At 37.1% G+C, this 17,664-nt stretch overlaps 2 protein-coding genes across 2 annotated transcripts; both read right to left on the bottom strand.

The window, feature by feature from the left end:
• Nucleotides 1-206: 206 nt before the first annotated feature.
• Nucleotides 207-5,173, bottom strand: LOC141647898 (protein PLASTID MOVEMENT IMPAIRED 1-RELATED 1-like). Its single transcript, XM_074456265.1, has 3 exons — nucleotides 4,859-5,173; nucleotides 1,948-4,085; nucleotides 207-1,598 (listed from the first exon to the last, which is right to left on the bottom strand). Exons 2-3 carry the CDS (start codon nucleotides 4,062-4,064, stop codon nucleotides 491-493), a joined length of 3,225 nt encoding a protein of 1,074 aa, XP_074312366.1. The 5' UTR covers nucleotides 4,065-4,085; nucleotides 4,859-5,173; the 3' UTR covers nucleotides 207-490.
• Nucleotides 5,174-7,899: 2,726 nt separating this feature from the next.
• LOC141647900 (nascent polypeptide-associated complex subunit alpha-like protein 1) lies at nucleotides 7,900-11,444 on the bottom strand. Its single transcript, XM_074456267.1, has 4 exons — nucleotides 11,236-11,444; nucleotides 10,031-10,103; nucleotides 9,039-9,172; nucleotides 7,900-8,403 (listed from the first exon to the last, which is right to left on the bottom strand). The coding sequence occupies exons 1-4, from the start codon at nucleotides 11,293-11,295 to the stop codon at nucleotides 8,071-8,073; spliced, it is 600 nt and encodes a 199-aa protein (XP_074312368.1). The 5' UTR covers nucleotides 11,296-11,444; the 3' UTR covers nucleotides 7,900-8,070.
• Nucleotides 11,445-17,664: the final 6,220 nt, after the last annotated feature.

Below are 17,664 nucleotides of genomic sequence, written 5' to 3' on the forward strand. Positions count from 1 at the left end.
TTTTTCAAACAGGGTCGTTACCCGCCTGCAAGTCGATATTGGTTGATTAATTCCCATCAATTTTTCTTTTTGCCAACTTTCCCATCAAATTGAAGTGTGCTACATGCATTTTTTTTTCATGGGTCATCCATCTTTTGTAGCTTCCTCAACCCAAACGAAGTAAGAATGCAGAAAAAAGGGGAGCAAAATAGAGGCAAACCAAAGGAAATAGCACAAAAAAGCTGGAAATTATGTCCCAATTGATATCTTCAATTAATGGCTTTACATCATCTCAAGTCAAGTATATAAATGTACACCTCACAGTATTATTAAGTATAATCAGTATAGGGTATTAAGCTTTTACCCTTCATGTATCAACTAGGGAGAAGACAATCCTGAACCCAGCTATTCCAGTCATTTTCGAACAAGAACTCGGTTACCATCAAAACAGGTCAGATACAAGGCACCTCCAGAACAAACTCTGAATTTGACATTTGACTTCCTGTGTCTCTTACCGTAATCTGATAGTTTCATTCGAAAGAATAATATTAGGGTTTCTGGTATGGGGATTAAGAGCACCCAATCCTTTCCCATTATATCTACTAGAAATACTCCACAGTGTATCACCAGCCTGAGATGAGATCGATGCTGGCAACGGGTATTTGCTGACGATGTTGGGTTTCATAATTGGGTTCTTATTATTGCCCTTCCCCATCCCGTTGGCCAGCAACCAACAGGATCCAGATTGTTGCTGGGCTGCATTACCCCACAGTTCCCTCGTCCTGGGTTCAGCTTCCAAACCAGCAACATGTACCTCACTGATTTTGAACTGGGTTTTCACTTCCTGAGGTTCCATCTCCGTCTCTTCTTTATTATCTTTATCATTATAGTCCATTGCCTCTGCTACTCCTACTGTGTAGTATACCCTGGGCTTTGAAGGTACAAATGTTCTTTCGACTTGGATCAAAGCAAGCATCGGTGTCCCAATTGGTTCAAAGTCCCTCGAGGGGTCACGTAGTTGGACCATGAAAGCAACAGTCAAGTTATTGCCCAACAAACCACACTTTCTAAAACCTTCACCCTGCTTCCCATGAAGGAAATTCAAATCTGTCGATTTTGCGTTGTGGGCCATCAGGAGCTTTGAAGTCCTCTTGCTAGGTTGGTCTTTATCAATTTCCCCAGAATCCAGCCTCATCCATTCATCAAGCGTCAGAGATAAGCTCATTAGCTCATCTCCGTCATTGGCATCAGTTTCACCGTCTGTAAGGCCCAAAAGCTGCAATCCTGCAGCTCCCTCCAAGCCCATAGAACTTGTTTTAGGTGCCCGTTTCCCTTCAAGAGCTGACAATTTTCCAGTAGATCGGGCAATGATGGTTGAAGGAGCGTCCTCATCTGACATGCTAGACTGTATTCTCAACCCCTCAATAGATAATTCTTCAATCTTATCCATGGCTGATGGTGCTAAGTCTTCTATAGATACATATTCTGAGTCTCCGTCATTTGCTACAGGGCTCGAACTCCATTTATATGCTTTTGGGCTACAGGAGGATCCTCTAACCCTTTTTTCGTCAATACATGTACTCTGGTCATCTTCTTGTTCAAATTGCAGTGAAGTTTGCCTAAAAAAAAATGATAAATCAGAAAAAGAATACCTTCATCAGTAGAAAGCTCATTTATAAGTGAACGGAGTAGAAGAGTGAACAAGAAAGTGGAGGTGATAATCTTTATGTTATTTAATCTGTCCGGGGGATTTGAAATATCTCCTAGGAGACTAGGAATAGCTTCTGCTATTGCAGTAACTAGGATTGAGCTTTCATTTTCAAGAAAGCGCGATATACCCATTACTTTCACGAGGACAATAACTTGCTGACTCTACGGCAAATTTGGGACATTCGTGTCCTCCTACACTAAGGATCAACTTAGTTTCATTTCTTTAACCAAAAAAAAAAGTGAAGAAGAAAATCAAACCTTTTCGAGGCTGCCCACTGAGGTCCATCTTCCCAAGCCATATCTTGCACAGTGTTTCCTGTAATATCCTCCAAAGGCAACATTTTTTTGGCTTGATCAGACAACTTTTCAAGTCCCATTGAAGCCAAATGCTGTAGAACGTCCATTACACTAGACCCCAGTTCAGAGGGGACCACCACTAGACGAGAAATCTGCATGATTAAGATACCCGCACTTTTAGCATTCCTGAAAAGACCAGGGTTCATAGAGCGCAAAAATCCTCCTGACTTGGTTTGAATAATTGGACCCAAACCATCTCCGAGAGAAGGTAATGAGGACTCTTGAGGAGGGAGATAAATAGGACTGCAAGTACTACAAGTTTCACCACTGCCGTGTGGTGGAGAACATTGAAAACCCTTTTCATCATAGCCCCAGTCCTCCATATGTTCTTGAGTTTCCAATTCTTCCATCACCTTGGCCCTAATTTTCGGATATTCCAATTCATCAACCGGTAAAGAATCATAATCCTCAGGGAACTCTTCCCACTCAGATATATCCGGTGCATAACAGTCAAAATCTTGTATATCGTCGTCATCAACATCAGAGCCAATTAGTGAACAACCACTAGCTTCTGCTTCCTGCAGGAACTCTCTTAAAAGACGCTCTCTAGGACTCTCAGGTTCTAGGTAAGCATTAAAGGAAAGAGATACAAGGTCATTATCGCTAATTTGGTTGTCCTGATCACTTGTTTCACTTCTAGCCTCTGGAGTATCCATGCCTTCTTTCTCCAGTTCAGAAACATGACCCAGAACTGATTCAAGATCTTCTAATAGTGATTCTTTACTACCTATGTCCTTTACTTCAGAATTACAATTATGTATTACTTCATTTCTTTTGGAATTGCCTTCCCCGTAAAAAGTGTTCCCAGCATCATCATGGACTTTTGTATCTTCCCGACTCTTTTCTTCCTCCCCATCATCGATGTTTGCCCCACTCTCATCCAATTCAGGCTTCTCTTTTAAATCCAACCGCTTCACAGGAAATAGAAAATCAGTATCTTCACGCTCACTCAAAAGGTGTCCCAAAGATGGACCTGATGGAGACCCATGAGACTGCTTTACAGACTCACAGCAATCTGCAGGACCCATAATTTCATGCTTAACATCGATGGGAGAGTCCACTTGGTCCTCGTCAAACTTTTGATACATGATTTTAACAGAATTTGAAAATTCAGTTCTTATGGGAGGTACCTCGGGGAGAATATTTATACCATCCATCGATCTAGATGTCATCGGGGGGATTGAACTTGTAGGAAGACTTCCCGAACGATGAATAAAATTCTTTGCTTCACCACGATTACAATTTACAAAGTTGTTGGTAGTTGCCTTTGAGTCCAAAAGTTGAAGCACATTCTTGTTATCGGGAGCAGTACCTTCCCCCACCAACTCATATCCAAAAGTTACATTCATAGCAGCTCCTTTGGCCTCACCCAACAGCTTAAAACTAGTTTCCCACGTTCCTAAACTCTTGCCATCCTCCAACTCCTCCAATGTAAAAGGAAGTAGCTTGGTGAGATTAACATGATGCTTTCCGAAATCAAGCTTAGGATTGCCATCTATTGTTGCATAAAGTAAGAAAGGTTTTGCTTCATACTTGACTGAATGGTGTCGACCATTCGCACTGCCAGAAACAGAACAAGTATGAGTTAACGTCTGCTCGATCTCAGCAACTCCTGCATTCACTTGGATTGGGTTAGTGACTACTTCTGCCTTGTTTCTTTCCCAGTGAACACAAATGCCAAGATGGTTGAATTTGGAGGGCAATCCTTCTATCGAGTGGACTGTCAGAGTGAAGCAACACTTGAACCTTCGATGTTTAACATTCGAAAAAGCCTTTAGAGTTTTCCAAATCGACTTCTTCTTATCCTTGGTTGTCAGATCATCGTTAACATGTTTTGTGTTCAAATTGTATACCTTTGCCTTATCAACCGACATAAATCTGTTTCTAGACGAAGAAGATGAGCTCCTCGAGAGATTTTTGTTTAAATTGAAGGTTTTGCTGATAATTTCGAGTTTATCTACCAACTTGCCACTATTTTGATCTTTGCTGCTGCTGCTAGCAGCATCTCTTGACATCATCTTTCAGCAGACTCATGAAACCTGTAAATGATGGTAAAACTAGATTTAAGTCAAAACCCAAATATGACTTAGGAATTTACGATACTTGGAACCATTCATAGCATCACCCAAGTTATATGCCTGGTAAAAGATAAACTTTAGTCTAGTAAAAACCAGCAGAAATGTCATAGCATTAAGCATGCGTGTCAATCATAAGACGGGATATGCAAAGTAATCAACCAACTAAACATTGAGATGCTAGATTATTTGCACAATTAGCTCGCTCTAGCAATATACAGAGTATTGTTTTGTTTTGTTTTAACTCGCAGAGACGAGATTCAGCGTTTTGAACCATGAAATCTCCCTAAGACAGCAAGATAGGCACATTGCACATAATCAACCTCCCTAAACTCGCTACAGCAGGTCGTCAAATTGTCATTAATTTTGGATTATGTATATGGTTGAAAGAGTCAAACTTTCAACTTCAACTATTATTATTAGTATTATACAAATTAATTATGAAAAGCAATCAAATATCTTTGTCTCATAATTATTTCACAGTTGGGTCCATTAATCATAATCATGCATATCCATCCCCAAATTATTTCAACCCAATAAGCATACATTCATATATAGATACATCAAAATCAAAATCAATGAACCAACTAAATTCACAAAACTTAATCAAAACCCTAGATTAGACAACAAGGGCTAAAAACAACAAATACCCTAACCCATTAAAATTTGGCGCTAAAAAATGACAATTACACATTTATATATATACTATGAGGAAGGAAATCATTTTAAAAACAAACCTGGAGCTGAAAAGATGAAACCTTGGGCGTGGGTTTAGGGAAGGGTAGATCAATCATCAATGAAGGCAAAAATCAATGCGTGAAAATGAAGCATAAAAATTGAGGAAATTGTGTGTTGATGTTATTGTGGGTTTGAAAAATGCAAGTAATGAGAGGGAACCAACAGCTGATCAACTTGTTGTATTGACTTGGTTTTTTAATGCCTCATCGATTGGAACCTTTTTCAATATCAAAAAAAAAAATGGTGGATTTGACACCTAAATTTTAGGTTATTATTTAAGTTGTATTTACAAATGTTAGAAATAATTGTTATTTATATTTGAATTGATGTTTTATCTTGGGTTTACTTCTTAATATATACAGTATAAAAATGGACGTTTTAGATTTTTGGTTTATTTAAGAGTTGTAAAATCAGAATTTTCATATCAGATTGCATTTGAAGGCAGATTATCATCTACTCCCTCAAAGACCAAAGAAATAGAAAAGAGTCAATTATAATATGATAAGTAGACCAAATTGAGTGTAACGGGTCAAATTATTCATCAAATGTAGTCCTAAAATAAAAAAGACAACAATTGACTCAAGCACCCCCAAAATGAAACACAAATACTATTATACAACTGCTTGTACAAACAAGCATAATCAATCTTGTTGAGCTTATGTGTATTTTTTTCGAGCTCTTATATTTTTTTTAAAAAAAAAATTTTGATGTGAAAAATTAAAATTTAATTGAGCTCTTATATATTATTTTTGAGTTTTATTATAATTTTTTAAATTTAATATTTGTATTGTATAATGAAGTTCGGATTCTTTTAAACAAAGCTCATAATCTATAGGTCTAAGCTCAACTAAATAATTCTAAAGTTCGGGTTCTTTTCTATACAACCAATACAACTGGTTGTATAGTCTATTTACTGAAAATGAAATAGGATAATAAATAACCGAGTCTGAAGAAGTAAAATATATTGAGCCATAGACTAGAATTTCACCACCTACAAACTGTTCTTGATATGTTTAAGGGTGGACTTTAGTTAGTAGGGAGAGGCAGACTTTAATTAGTTTTCAGGGAGATTGCTTGGTTTTATGATCTTTATAGATTTACTTAAATGTAAAAGCTCCATATTTATAGTTCTATATCAATTTCACATGGCAGATTTTAGGCGTAATTGTGAGTGGTAATACATCTAACTCTGAAAATTGATCAAAAATATCTAAGTTTAGACACAATATGAGTAACCTATATTGTACCCAAAACTTGATTTTAATCCAAGCCAAATTGATATTCGAATTTGACATATTCGAAATATACTCGAACCTTAATACATCTAGGCGAGCAAGTAGGGATGGCAATGGATCGGGTTGGACCGGGTTTTGCAAGATTCAAACCCGATCCACTAAGCTAGTGGATCACAAATCCATATTCAAACCCGATCCATACCCAAAATTTCAGAATTCATACCCAATCCATTATACTTTTTCCGAATCCATACCCGCTCCAAATCCGTACCCAATCCACCATATAATCCAAAATCCGATCCAAAATTTGATTTAACTATATAAAAAATTTATTTTATACGAAAAAATTGAAATTTCAAGTACAATAAAGTCTAAATTCTCAAAAATATTTGATTGGATCGGGTTCTGGTACGAATGGATCGGGTTTGTATTTGGTTCGAGTTTTCCAATAGTTGATTTGGATATGGGTTTTTAAATTGTGGATCGGGTATGGGTTATTAAGAGTTAGGTTTGGATAGGATTTTTTCCTTCGGTTCGGTTCGGTTTGACTCATAATTGCCATCCCTACGAGCAAGCAGTTTTTGAACGAGAACCTTATTTTATGTTGAACTATCCTCTACTTTAAAGTCGGACTCTAATCGAAAGGATTGACCCGGGTTAAAGGAGTTTTATTTTCTCATAAAAACACAGTAACACACTCACTTTATGATTTTGTCATTATTTTCTTTTTAGATATGATATTTTGGATTACTACATTTGTAATTGAATGTATAATATATACTCCGTATAAGTCAATTGATTTATAACCAACTTGATAATAGTATGACTCGTAACTCATCCAATCTAATAAAGATCCAAGTATAATGACCTGAAATAGCATACGTAGTTTTAGATGACTAACTGAAATAAAATTGAATTGAAAATCGAAATTAATTTTAACCCGAATAACAACGATCTTGCCAATCTTAAGTGAAACCGAATAACCGCAAACACGGCCAATAAGACTTGAAAAAAAAAATGTTTCCCAAGGACGTATTTGTGTGCATTGTTACGCAACTAAAGAAAGAAATTCTCATTCGACTTGAATAATTCGTCCACAGAATGGGCATCTTATTCAAAATTTAGACCACGTTTCCAATTTGGTAAATTCCATAAGGATATCTGTATCATGTTTTGACAAGTGAAAAATATACTATGGTCGCTGTGCGTTCCAGATATTCATAAACAATGTGCTATCTGCTAATCTGCCCCACTTCAACCATTGACTTTTATTCACACATTTTAACCAAATTCTTTCTTCACCTAGTCTAAGACGGAGGTGTCCGACTTAAGTTTAATACGGATTAATATTATTATACCAAATGGGTGATGGGTATATATATATATAGAAGAAATGTTTTAAGTTTTGCTTTTTCCCCCTTTTGCTTATATCCTATTCGTTCAACATAAGTCTATTTGATCCGTCTTAAGTTTAAGACGAATATGTCCGTCATTGAATTTGCCTTTTGTTTACTCTTCGTATCGCATTTAAATTGTTCTCTAATCTCTAATTATGTCAACCTCAAACGATTGTACATTTGTGCCCCTTCCGTAACCAACTGTACTTGTACCAACTTCCTTAATCATATCCATGATCCGAGAAAATTTCCTACTACATTTACACGTCACTATACATCGTGTAATTAATGAAAATACTTCAATTTCGTCAAACTTGAAAGTTTAAGGTATACGATAATGTGGTGTCGTACTTAGGAATTTGCATCCACGCCCTATTATCATACGAAGATTGAAGATGCAGCAAGCCATTAATCAAACAAGTTCTTTGTTTCATCACAGAAACCGACATATAACGTTTTTACTAATACAACTCAAAGAAATGAACAGCTTGTAAATAATTCTCAACATCAAACCCATGTTACAGGATTCCACTAACTACCAAGTACTAACCCATCAGCAAAGATTGGTCGAATCCTTGATCAATTAGTCAAGTCCATAATAGCAGTCACGATATCACCGTTAGAAGCCTTTAGAGCTCGGATTGCCTTGCCCTTGCTCACTCCAGCTTGTGTCATAACCAGATCGATGTCCTTGGGTTCCACTCCGGTGGGGTCCTCGTCCTCATCATCATTAGCCACTGCAGATGTTTCTGGCTTGGAAAGCACATTGCTCAAGTCGGGAGCCTTGAACTGTTCTGCTGCCTGTGTTTGAAGCTGTGAGCTCAGATCTTCGATCTTTGCCTCCCCAAAGATAACATAAGTGTCTGATGCCGGGCTCTTGAAGACATCGGGCTTTGAGATGACAAACAATATCTGATTTACCAAACAAAATAAAATACCGTTATCCCAGTCAGTGGCAGGTTCAGATTTCAGAATGTTTTCTCTGGGATACAACAACAACAACAGCAGCATCAGAGCCTTAATCCCAAAATGTTTTCTCTGGGATATTTAATTTAAATTTAAATTAATTTTTATTACGACAAGCCTAAAATGGAAAAACTATTCAAGACTAGGCCTGTCAAAGCTTACATAACTCAAATTAACCCGACTCAAACCCAAAAAGTATACCCAACTCAAATGGACCAGATTTGAAATACCTTGGCCTGAAAATGGTCAACGACTCAACGTGACACAAATATGAAAATGACGAATTTGAAATAACAAACGTTAATAAACACAAATCAAAACAACCCCAGTGACCAGGACATCCAGATTCCAGACCCATAACAACCAAGCCAAATAATCTGAATCCAAAATGACCCGACCCCTAATGACCCTTTCTGAAATAACCTGTGTGTCAGGTCTACTCAGGACCTAAATGCTATAACATGCACCCGCCGTCCACCGAGTGTATCGAAGGTTCCCTTGTCTAGAAGAACTAATTTTCATTTATTGGTAAAAACAAAAACTATTCCTGTACGAGTTTTAAAAGGGACAAATCCACGTACATTCTTGCTCTTCTTCACAGTGACCCTGCTGACGCCAGTAATGGGTTTCATCCCAAGTTTCAACATGGCTTTACGACTCTTTTTCTCGCTCCGGCTTTGTTTTGACCTACTGGAACCATCAACATCAAGGGCTCCTGTAACCCAAGCACAAGATATTGAATATAAAGCACAAAAGTAAGGATAATTCTAAGAATCCATGATGGAGCAGGAAATTAGAATTACAACACAACGAATCCTCGCCGGGCTTGATAATGATCTGATTCAACAACAAGCTTATCGAGGATTAAAACCCAATATTGTCGGCTGTTTAAGTATCATTGATGGCAAGTCAAGCGCACCAGAAAATGAAACCGATAACACTAAAAAAAATCCAAAAAAACAGGAAACTGTATTCCTAAATGTTGAACCTATAGAGGCAAAGAAGTATGCAGGTGAGCGTGACTGTATGATTTTGAAGGCTGAGTAATTGGAGGTTCACTGTCCAAGTCTTTACGTCTTAGTATGTTACAGCAATGAAGTAATGTCATTCATAATTTCATATACATCCAACTAGGTTACGCAAATTATAATCCAAATAACAGACGGTTGAAGAGAACTTATTAAGAAAGGACGATTAGTAAATCATTTAGGCAATTCTGATCATGACCCAAATTAGAGCCACATATTTCAAAGAACAAACTAATCAATCACATACTCCCACAGTCCCACTAACTCTTTGGAATTGCCCCATTTGTTGAATATATGTGAGGAGTATTTTGATGAAATGGGGGCATTTCCAAAGAGTTAAAGGGAGTATCATATCTTAGGCAGACTTGGCAACAGGCTGGTGTCAGATTATTAATCACAATTACGTCTGAAAGAAAAAGTTTATAGCCTAAATTGAAGTCATATCATGTATCTCACACAGCTCACAAGTTATATGGCGTGTTGAACATAGCACATAGGCATACAGCAAACAACTAACAGGCCTTCCACAACGAAGCTCAGCATACCTTCCAAATCATCATCGTCATCCTCATCCTCATCATCATCTTCATCATCGTCCTCAACGACAGGCTCGTCATGCTTCAAGGAAATGATGAATAGACATCAGAAAACGGACACAAACGAAAATTACAAACAGATACGCAGTTATAGCTCACGTTTATATTTAGGCTCTTGTAAATTATAACCATCCATAGTATACCAAAATAAAGAATATCAAATAAAAGTTAAACTGCAACAGAAACTCTTGTAAGTTGTAAGCAATTTGTTTAATCAGCTAACAACCTCCATGCCCAGAATCAGGTGTAAACCACCAAGATGTTTGCAATCAGTAGTTATCACAATCTTCGAAAATGAGGGGCAGGCGCATTAAGGTGACAATGATAAGCACATCTACTATTTTCGCGAACATACTGTAGTTTTTACTTTTTAGAATAAATTTATCTGCTACAATATCCCATTCGAATTGATAGTGCCTTAACATGTAAAGGAGGTCAAAGCTGGGGTAACTTAGTAAGACAACGGATATTTTAAAATAAATAAGAAGACATGAAAATTACATAGTAAGCCGCAACGTTAGTTGCGCCTCATGTACAAAACCTTGTCCTACTGAGCAAAAGTAAGACTAGCTAAAGTGCTAAACTAAAAATTCCGACATCGAATTCAGAAAACACATCAGCCATATGGGTAAACAAGATCATTCTCTAAACTTCCACAATATTCAACTGATCAAAACATTTATCCAGCTATTCATATCGGATACCAAAGTACAAATCCTCCAAATACTTCACATATTTACAGGCAAACATGTAATAATAAGGTACATACTTCTCATTAACATTGCCACCATTTCACACTAATTAATCGGACAATGCAAGGGCGCCACCGGGTGGTACTGAGACTCGGTATCACCCAGTGTCGCCATCTCATTTCCATTTAGAATTGAACTCCCAACAACATTTCAGAAGTAAATCTGAAGCAACCATGTTTCAATCAGACAGGTACAAATAATTATGATAAGTAAAAAAAAATCCATCAAATATTAACAATCAAAAAGAGAATAATTAAGCATGAAAAATCGGACATCATAACATCAGAATAGAAGTATATATATAAAAGATAAAAATCCAGCAAGAAGATTATGTAAAACATGAAATGAGATTTACAGAATAACAAAAAAAAAAAAAGAGAAAGAAAAAGAGTTGGGATTAACATCGATTTTCTGCTGTTCAAGGTGAGCAGCGAGGAGTTCTTCCTGAGTTTGAGCAGTCATTTTTATTTGGTTTGGTGCGAAAGTTGCGGTTGTTGACAAATCGAATCAAATGGTAAAACCCTAAAACCCCAATTTTAGATTTTCAATACACTACTCAACAAGTCTACGCTGGTATCTCCGGCTAAATCTCACTCAATCAGTCTCAACACGGATATACTCCCTCCTATTTCCTTATATCTTCCTCTTTCTTTTAGCACAAAAATTAAGAAAGGGGAATAAAGAAGGAATAAAGTAGAATAAATTATTGTAGGTTGTGAAATTTATAGGTGAGAGAAAATAATAAAGAATGAATGATGAATAAAGAATAGAGAAAGTAATGAGAGTTGTTGATTTTTTAAGAGAGAGAAATTAATAAAAAATGAATGAAACTTACCAAAAAAGGAAAGAGGGAAGATAATCAAACTTGTGTGAAAAAGGAAAGAGGGAAGATAATAGGAAATTAGATGGAGTAATTAAAACGGGGTGTTGCTCTTTCACATACGCCTTTTACTCTTTCACATACTTTTTTTCATAAAGTTTTCATCCTCTACCCTTTTCCTAAATCTAAACAAATTAGGTTTTTTATATACCATTTTCCCTAAAATTAAAACCTAATTCTTCTAAAACTTGAACAATGATTTACAATTCTTCAAATTCTTCAATCAATGAAGTAATACTAATTTGTTTGGCAATTATTAAAAACGTGTTAATTGTTTATTAATTATTTTGTCTTAAAATTAGGGTTTATAATTACACTAAAAGTTCTTCTATTATGTTTGATGGACTATGGTGTTCGGGACAGGGGCATGGTGGACAACGGTGGTCGGAGCAGGACTCATTGTGGATTGTTAGTTTTTGTATGTAGAAAGTTTGAATTTTGAACCTTTTCCATTATTTCGTGTCTTCAAATACTAACTAATTCTGAGACAGTGAGTTAGTTGGCTTAACTACACAGTTGAGAAATGTGGCCCATTTGTGTCGAGCCATTAGTATCCCAGGGAATATTTCTTGCCATCATACCATGGTTCTTGGAGAAGTACAAGCCATGGACTGCACTAGAGCTGATCAAATGGCCCAAGCCCATTGGTCCTACCCGGCCCGGTCCGCTTTTTTGAAGGGCTTGGGCCTTTAGTTTTGGCCCAAAACAGCCCATGGGCCGGCCTAAAAAGGCCCAAAATATTTTGGGGCCGGGTTTGGGCCAAGCATTTGGCCCAAATTTTGGCCCGGCCCGGCCCGGCCCATATTTATTAATAATGAATATTTTTTCTAATAAAATCTATTAAAGTAGCGTTAAAGTTATACCCAATTCTTTACAAACTCAAGTATATTTTTTTAGATTTATAAAACAAGGTATGCATAACATAAATCATATCTACGAATGCATGATTAAGCATTCTAAAGTGGCGATGTTTGTCTTTATTTTATTTTAGAGAGCAATTCATATGCATTTCATCATATTTTGTACAATTTTATACACTATGTATATTTTAAAAGTTGTAACTGAAGGTATTACGCTAATTATTTCCTAGGGTAAGTCGTAAATTTTAGGGCCCGAAAAAGCCCATTTAGGCCCAAAAGCCCGCATTAGCCCATAAGGGTCGGGTTTGGGCTTGCTAAATAAGCCCATGCACTTGGCCCGGCCCGGCCCACAAAAATGGGCCGCTTTTGTTAGAAAGGCCCGGCCCAAGCCCGCATTGGCCCGGCCCATGATCACCTCTAGACTGCACTACAATAAAAACTAAAACAGGCGACCGAAATTTGGCGACTTGTAATCGTAGTCGTCAATTTGGCGACTGATATACAAATTAGCGACTGAAATCAGTCGCTAATTTGGCGACTAGCTTTTTTAAAAAGGGAATCAAATTTGGCGACTGATTTTTTAAGTTTGGCGACGGATTTCTAGGTAGTCGCCAATTTGGCGACTGAATTTTAGTCGCCAAATGTAATTTTAGTCGCCAATTTTTTTTATAGAAACCAGATCCCCCTCTCTCCTACTTACTCTTTCGAAAAAAAAGGGGCGAGAAGCAGCGACGACGACGAGCGACCAAATTCGACGACACAACCTGTGGACAACGCCCGCGGGAACCGCGTCCGCGGGATCCACACTAGGCATAATCGACTCGAGGTTCTTTCGAATCGAATTAAAACAAATTAGAGTCGCCACCAAGTTTTATGGGAACTTGGAACCGTTCAAGTCAACTTTACACCTTTCATCGAAAAGCATAAAGCCAATCGACTACGAGTGATTAAAGATAAAGACTTGTACCCTATATCACTCGATTTGAATGACTCTCGTAATCCAATGGTATTTAGACGGATCCACAAACCATAGATCTTGAGTAAGGGGTGAGGGTACGTGTTAGGAAGCACATAAGGACACCTAACCCCGCCCGTCAATAACGGCCTCTACTAAGTCAAGTATCGGATTTCAAACAAAGTCGTAGCTACTACGATATATGATATGCAAACATCGTTTTAAAACCCTAACATGTGACAATAATTTCTATGTCGTTTAATGCATGAATACTAACTTTGTTAAAGTTGTTTTAGCATGTTCGTTGATTTGAGATAAAAGATGCGCAAACACGGCTTAGGAGGAATGGGGGAGCCATTGGGATCTATCCTATTACAACCCAGGCATTTCATGCCGACACAACGAGAAATAAATTACAACTCGATCTAATTACAACAACTATCGAAATTATTTTGACTCAATTAATATAAAACCTATATACATGATACAAAATTACAATACAAACTAACAAAAAACAACTTAAACTATTATGACTTAACAAATAAAATAAATGTAAACAAAAAGGCTAAAACTAAGTTAGATTGATTAATGATGTTAGCCGATTTATTAATTAGTAAACAAATTAGACTAGAATTAAACTAATTAAATTAAATTAAACAAATACAAAGGTTTGAAATAAATTAGGTACAACTTATTGATTAAATTGAACCCAACTCATTAAAATTATTCACCAATCCATATTTATTAAAATAGGATTAGTAAACAATTAAAGAAACAAAAGAAGAAAAGAAATCAAAACTGGCAGACCCGTGCAGTGCACGGATCAGAAGTCATAACAGACCCGTGCAGTGCACGGTTTTTGTAGAAAACAAAGTTAATTGCATTTTAATTTCAAAATCAGTAAAATAAATTACGGAAAAATTCACTAAATTAAACTTACATATTTTGAACCTTAAAAAATAATAAAAACAAAATTTACAATATTAGAAATAAGTAAAACAAATTAAAGGTTAATTAATTATAAATTAAATTAAATAATTACGAACTAGGTTAAGAACAATTCTAATTTGTCAACGAGTGCAAATGGAAAGGTGTTAAGCACGCACTTCCATGCTAGCGAGAAAATTAGTGAATGGGAAGATGAATTCAATTAAAAATTAGAAGATTGCAGATTTCATTTACAATAATGTTATTTTACTCCTAACATGCCTAATGAATTAACGAACTAAATTGAGGTGTTAAATTAGTTGAAAGAATTGTGTAAAGGTGGCCTACTATTACGATGAATGAAAAGATCAAAGTTAAAACAAAGGTATAAATAACATACTACGTCAATTAGATTGATTTAATTCTGTCCGATTCCAAATACGAGGATATGTAAATGAGAAAGGGATACGACCGACCAATCTGGCGGATTTCTTTCCCAACTCAAGTCAACGCGGGTATTCGGAATGGCACTTTAACTCATACTCGTACTATACTAATGTTTCATAGTTAACGATGTTAGACGATGTATAATATATAAAATAGGCGATAGAAAAACAAATAAAAATAACGAAATAAAGAGGGAAAGAAGGAGGATTTGATTCACCCTCAACCTACATGTATCGTTGACACCGTCTTGGGTCGTAATAGATCGTAGATTTTATCTCGAGAGGCCGTCGTCGACGAAGACAATTGAAATTGAATTTTGAAATCACGAAACAACACGTTCAAAAGGCAGACTTGAGCATTGATTTTCAATCACTCACCACGACTTCGTTTCTCAACGATTTTTCAATCCGAAAGATGTTTTGGAAACTAGAAAGACTGAATTTTGTGAGTATGGAAATAAACCAGAAGTTTTAATAGGATTTGTGCACGAGAATCAAGGCCAAAGACCACGACAGAAACTCGAAAACAAGATTTGTGTCCCTGTTTTCAAGCGGCTGTCACGGCTTTAGTTTAGGGTTTTTTTGGATGATTGATGGTTGTTATTTGCAGTATGATGTGGGGATCACTTAGAGGAATGAAAGTATGGCAGAGGGGAGGTCTTTATAGGGAGTTAAAGTAGGGTTAAGGTAGGTTAGCCAAGAAGAAGAGCCGTCGGGTTGCTTGTGTTTGTCTTCGACTTTGACTGCTCTTTTCGTGGATAATGAGATAGGATTTGTTAGGGTTAGATGATAGGTTACTTGGGGATTAAGGTAAGGATGAATGTAGGCTAGGTTTAGCACGAAGGGAGGCGAATTTGAGACGAGAAAAAGAGCATACACGGACGGGTTCATGCTCTGTTTTGGAGCTGCTGTACACGGCTGTTTTGGCAAGGTTTTGGGCTCGGTTTCTTAATGGGCAAGGTACTAATAAGTGGTATAGGATGCGGGTATGGATGTAGGTCTGGTAGGAAGCAGGTTGGACGAGTTTTAAACGGGTTTGGGGTTGTTTAATGGACTCGGGTTGAAGGGTGTGAGCTGTTGTGGGCTGTTTATGTCGTGAGTTTGGGAGGGTTTGGACGTGGTTTTGCATGGGGTTAGGGTCTGGTTGTGAGGGTGAGTGATGGGTTGGGTTATGGGTCAGGAGTTGGATCGAGTTTGCTTCGAAAATCGTGTTTAAATCGAGTTAAAAACGAGCTCAAAATCGCGTATAAAACCATCGTAAAAAACGAGTTCTTCAAATACGATTTATAAACGATATAAATTGATTTTTCAAATCAAATAACTAAAGAATGATTTTTCAAATTAAAAATATATTTTATTTTCAATAAAATAAATTTAAGAAAATAAATTCAAATTAAAACAATAAAATGAATTCACTTTAAAAAAACATTTAATTTAAATATCATTTAAATTAATAAAATACTTCGTCGATAACGCTCATTCTACATCGTAAAACGAGCCCAAATAATGACAATGACAACTAAAGAATACATGTGTCCTATCATCATCGGGTGTTTGTCGGGTTCTCTATAAATCCCAATATCGACGGATACGGGTATCTGCAGAGCCCCCACTTTGACTGAGGCTTGGACAAGGCGAAAGTCAAAGTATACCCCAGGTCCCTCTCTACCTGAGGATTCTGCGGGTCGTTTATAGTCCATTAGACTTGCGTATATAAACTACTTGACCATAAGAAGAGATCATACGAAACTTCGTCGGGGATTAACTCTTGCTACATTGCGTCAAATTGTCATCGTTGGTCGTCGACCCATAAAGCTGCATATATGGTGGATTGAGCCTTATCCTTAGGCGCCTACGTATCCGTTTCTGACGGAATCAAACCGCGTCGTAGTTCGGCAAGAATCGCGACACATGCCCACGATTTATCATCTGTTGGCGTATGTCCAAAATTCATCATCTGCTGACATTTGCCCAAAATTTATCATTTGCTGGCGCTTGTCCGAATGGGACGGGACTTTCCAAGGAGGTTGCCGCCGCTTTCATCATTTGCTTTCAGCTACGGAATTCTTCCATTTCATACTCTTGTATTGAATTGAATTCTTGGTGGATGTCATCCTTTACATCCTGATAATGGTCTCTGAAGCCAACGGCTTCAGAGCCCCCAGTTTGCAATGGATCTAAAGTCGAAGACTTTAGAGCCCCCACTTGAAGCATATCCTGCTATATTTGAAACACAAAAACGTACTAGCAATAATCATCACATAAGCACATTTGGATCATCGATCTTAAAATTGGATTACTTGAAAGATTGGGTCATCGACCCGAAAATTGAATTTGAAAATTTTGAATAATTGGGCCATCGACCCGAAGTTTAAATTTGACATCAATTGGTATGTTGGGCCATCGACCCTTCAAAAATTGAATTTGAAATTTTGAATTTCGAAAGATTGGGGTCATCGACCCGAAAAGATTCCACTACTTAGATCATCTATCCATAATTCGCAAAAGGTTTTTGGAATTTTGAAATTTTGAAATTTTTTGAAATCGAACCTTAATGGGTGTAGATACCTCATTTCTGCACCTCCCGCAAACCACCCGGTGATGATTGGGCCGCATGTTTGATGCGCGGAACGATTTGTGACAGTTCGTAAGATTATCGTCAAGTGATTGCTCAAATATTAAATGTCTACCTCACGGTTGTCATCTACTTACCGATACGGTCGTTTTGGCAGTAATTAGAGTACATTCGGAGTCCGGGTCAAA

This window comes from Silene latifolia, chromosome 3 (assembly GCF_048544455.1).
Source record: "Silene latifolia isolate original U9 population chromosome 3, ASM4854445v1, whole genome shotgun sequence".
In the NCBI taxonomy this organism is placed as follows: domain Eukaryota; kingdom Viridiplantae; phylum Streptophyta; class Magnoliopsida; order Caryophyllales; family Caryophyllaceae; genus Silene; species Silene latifolia.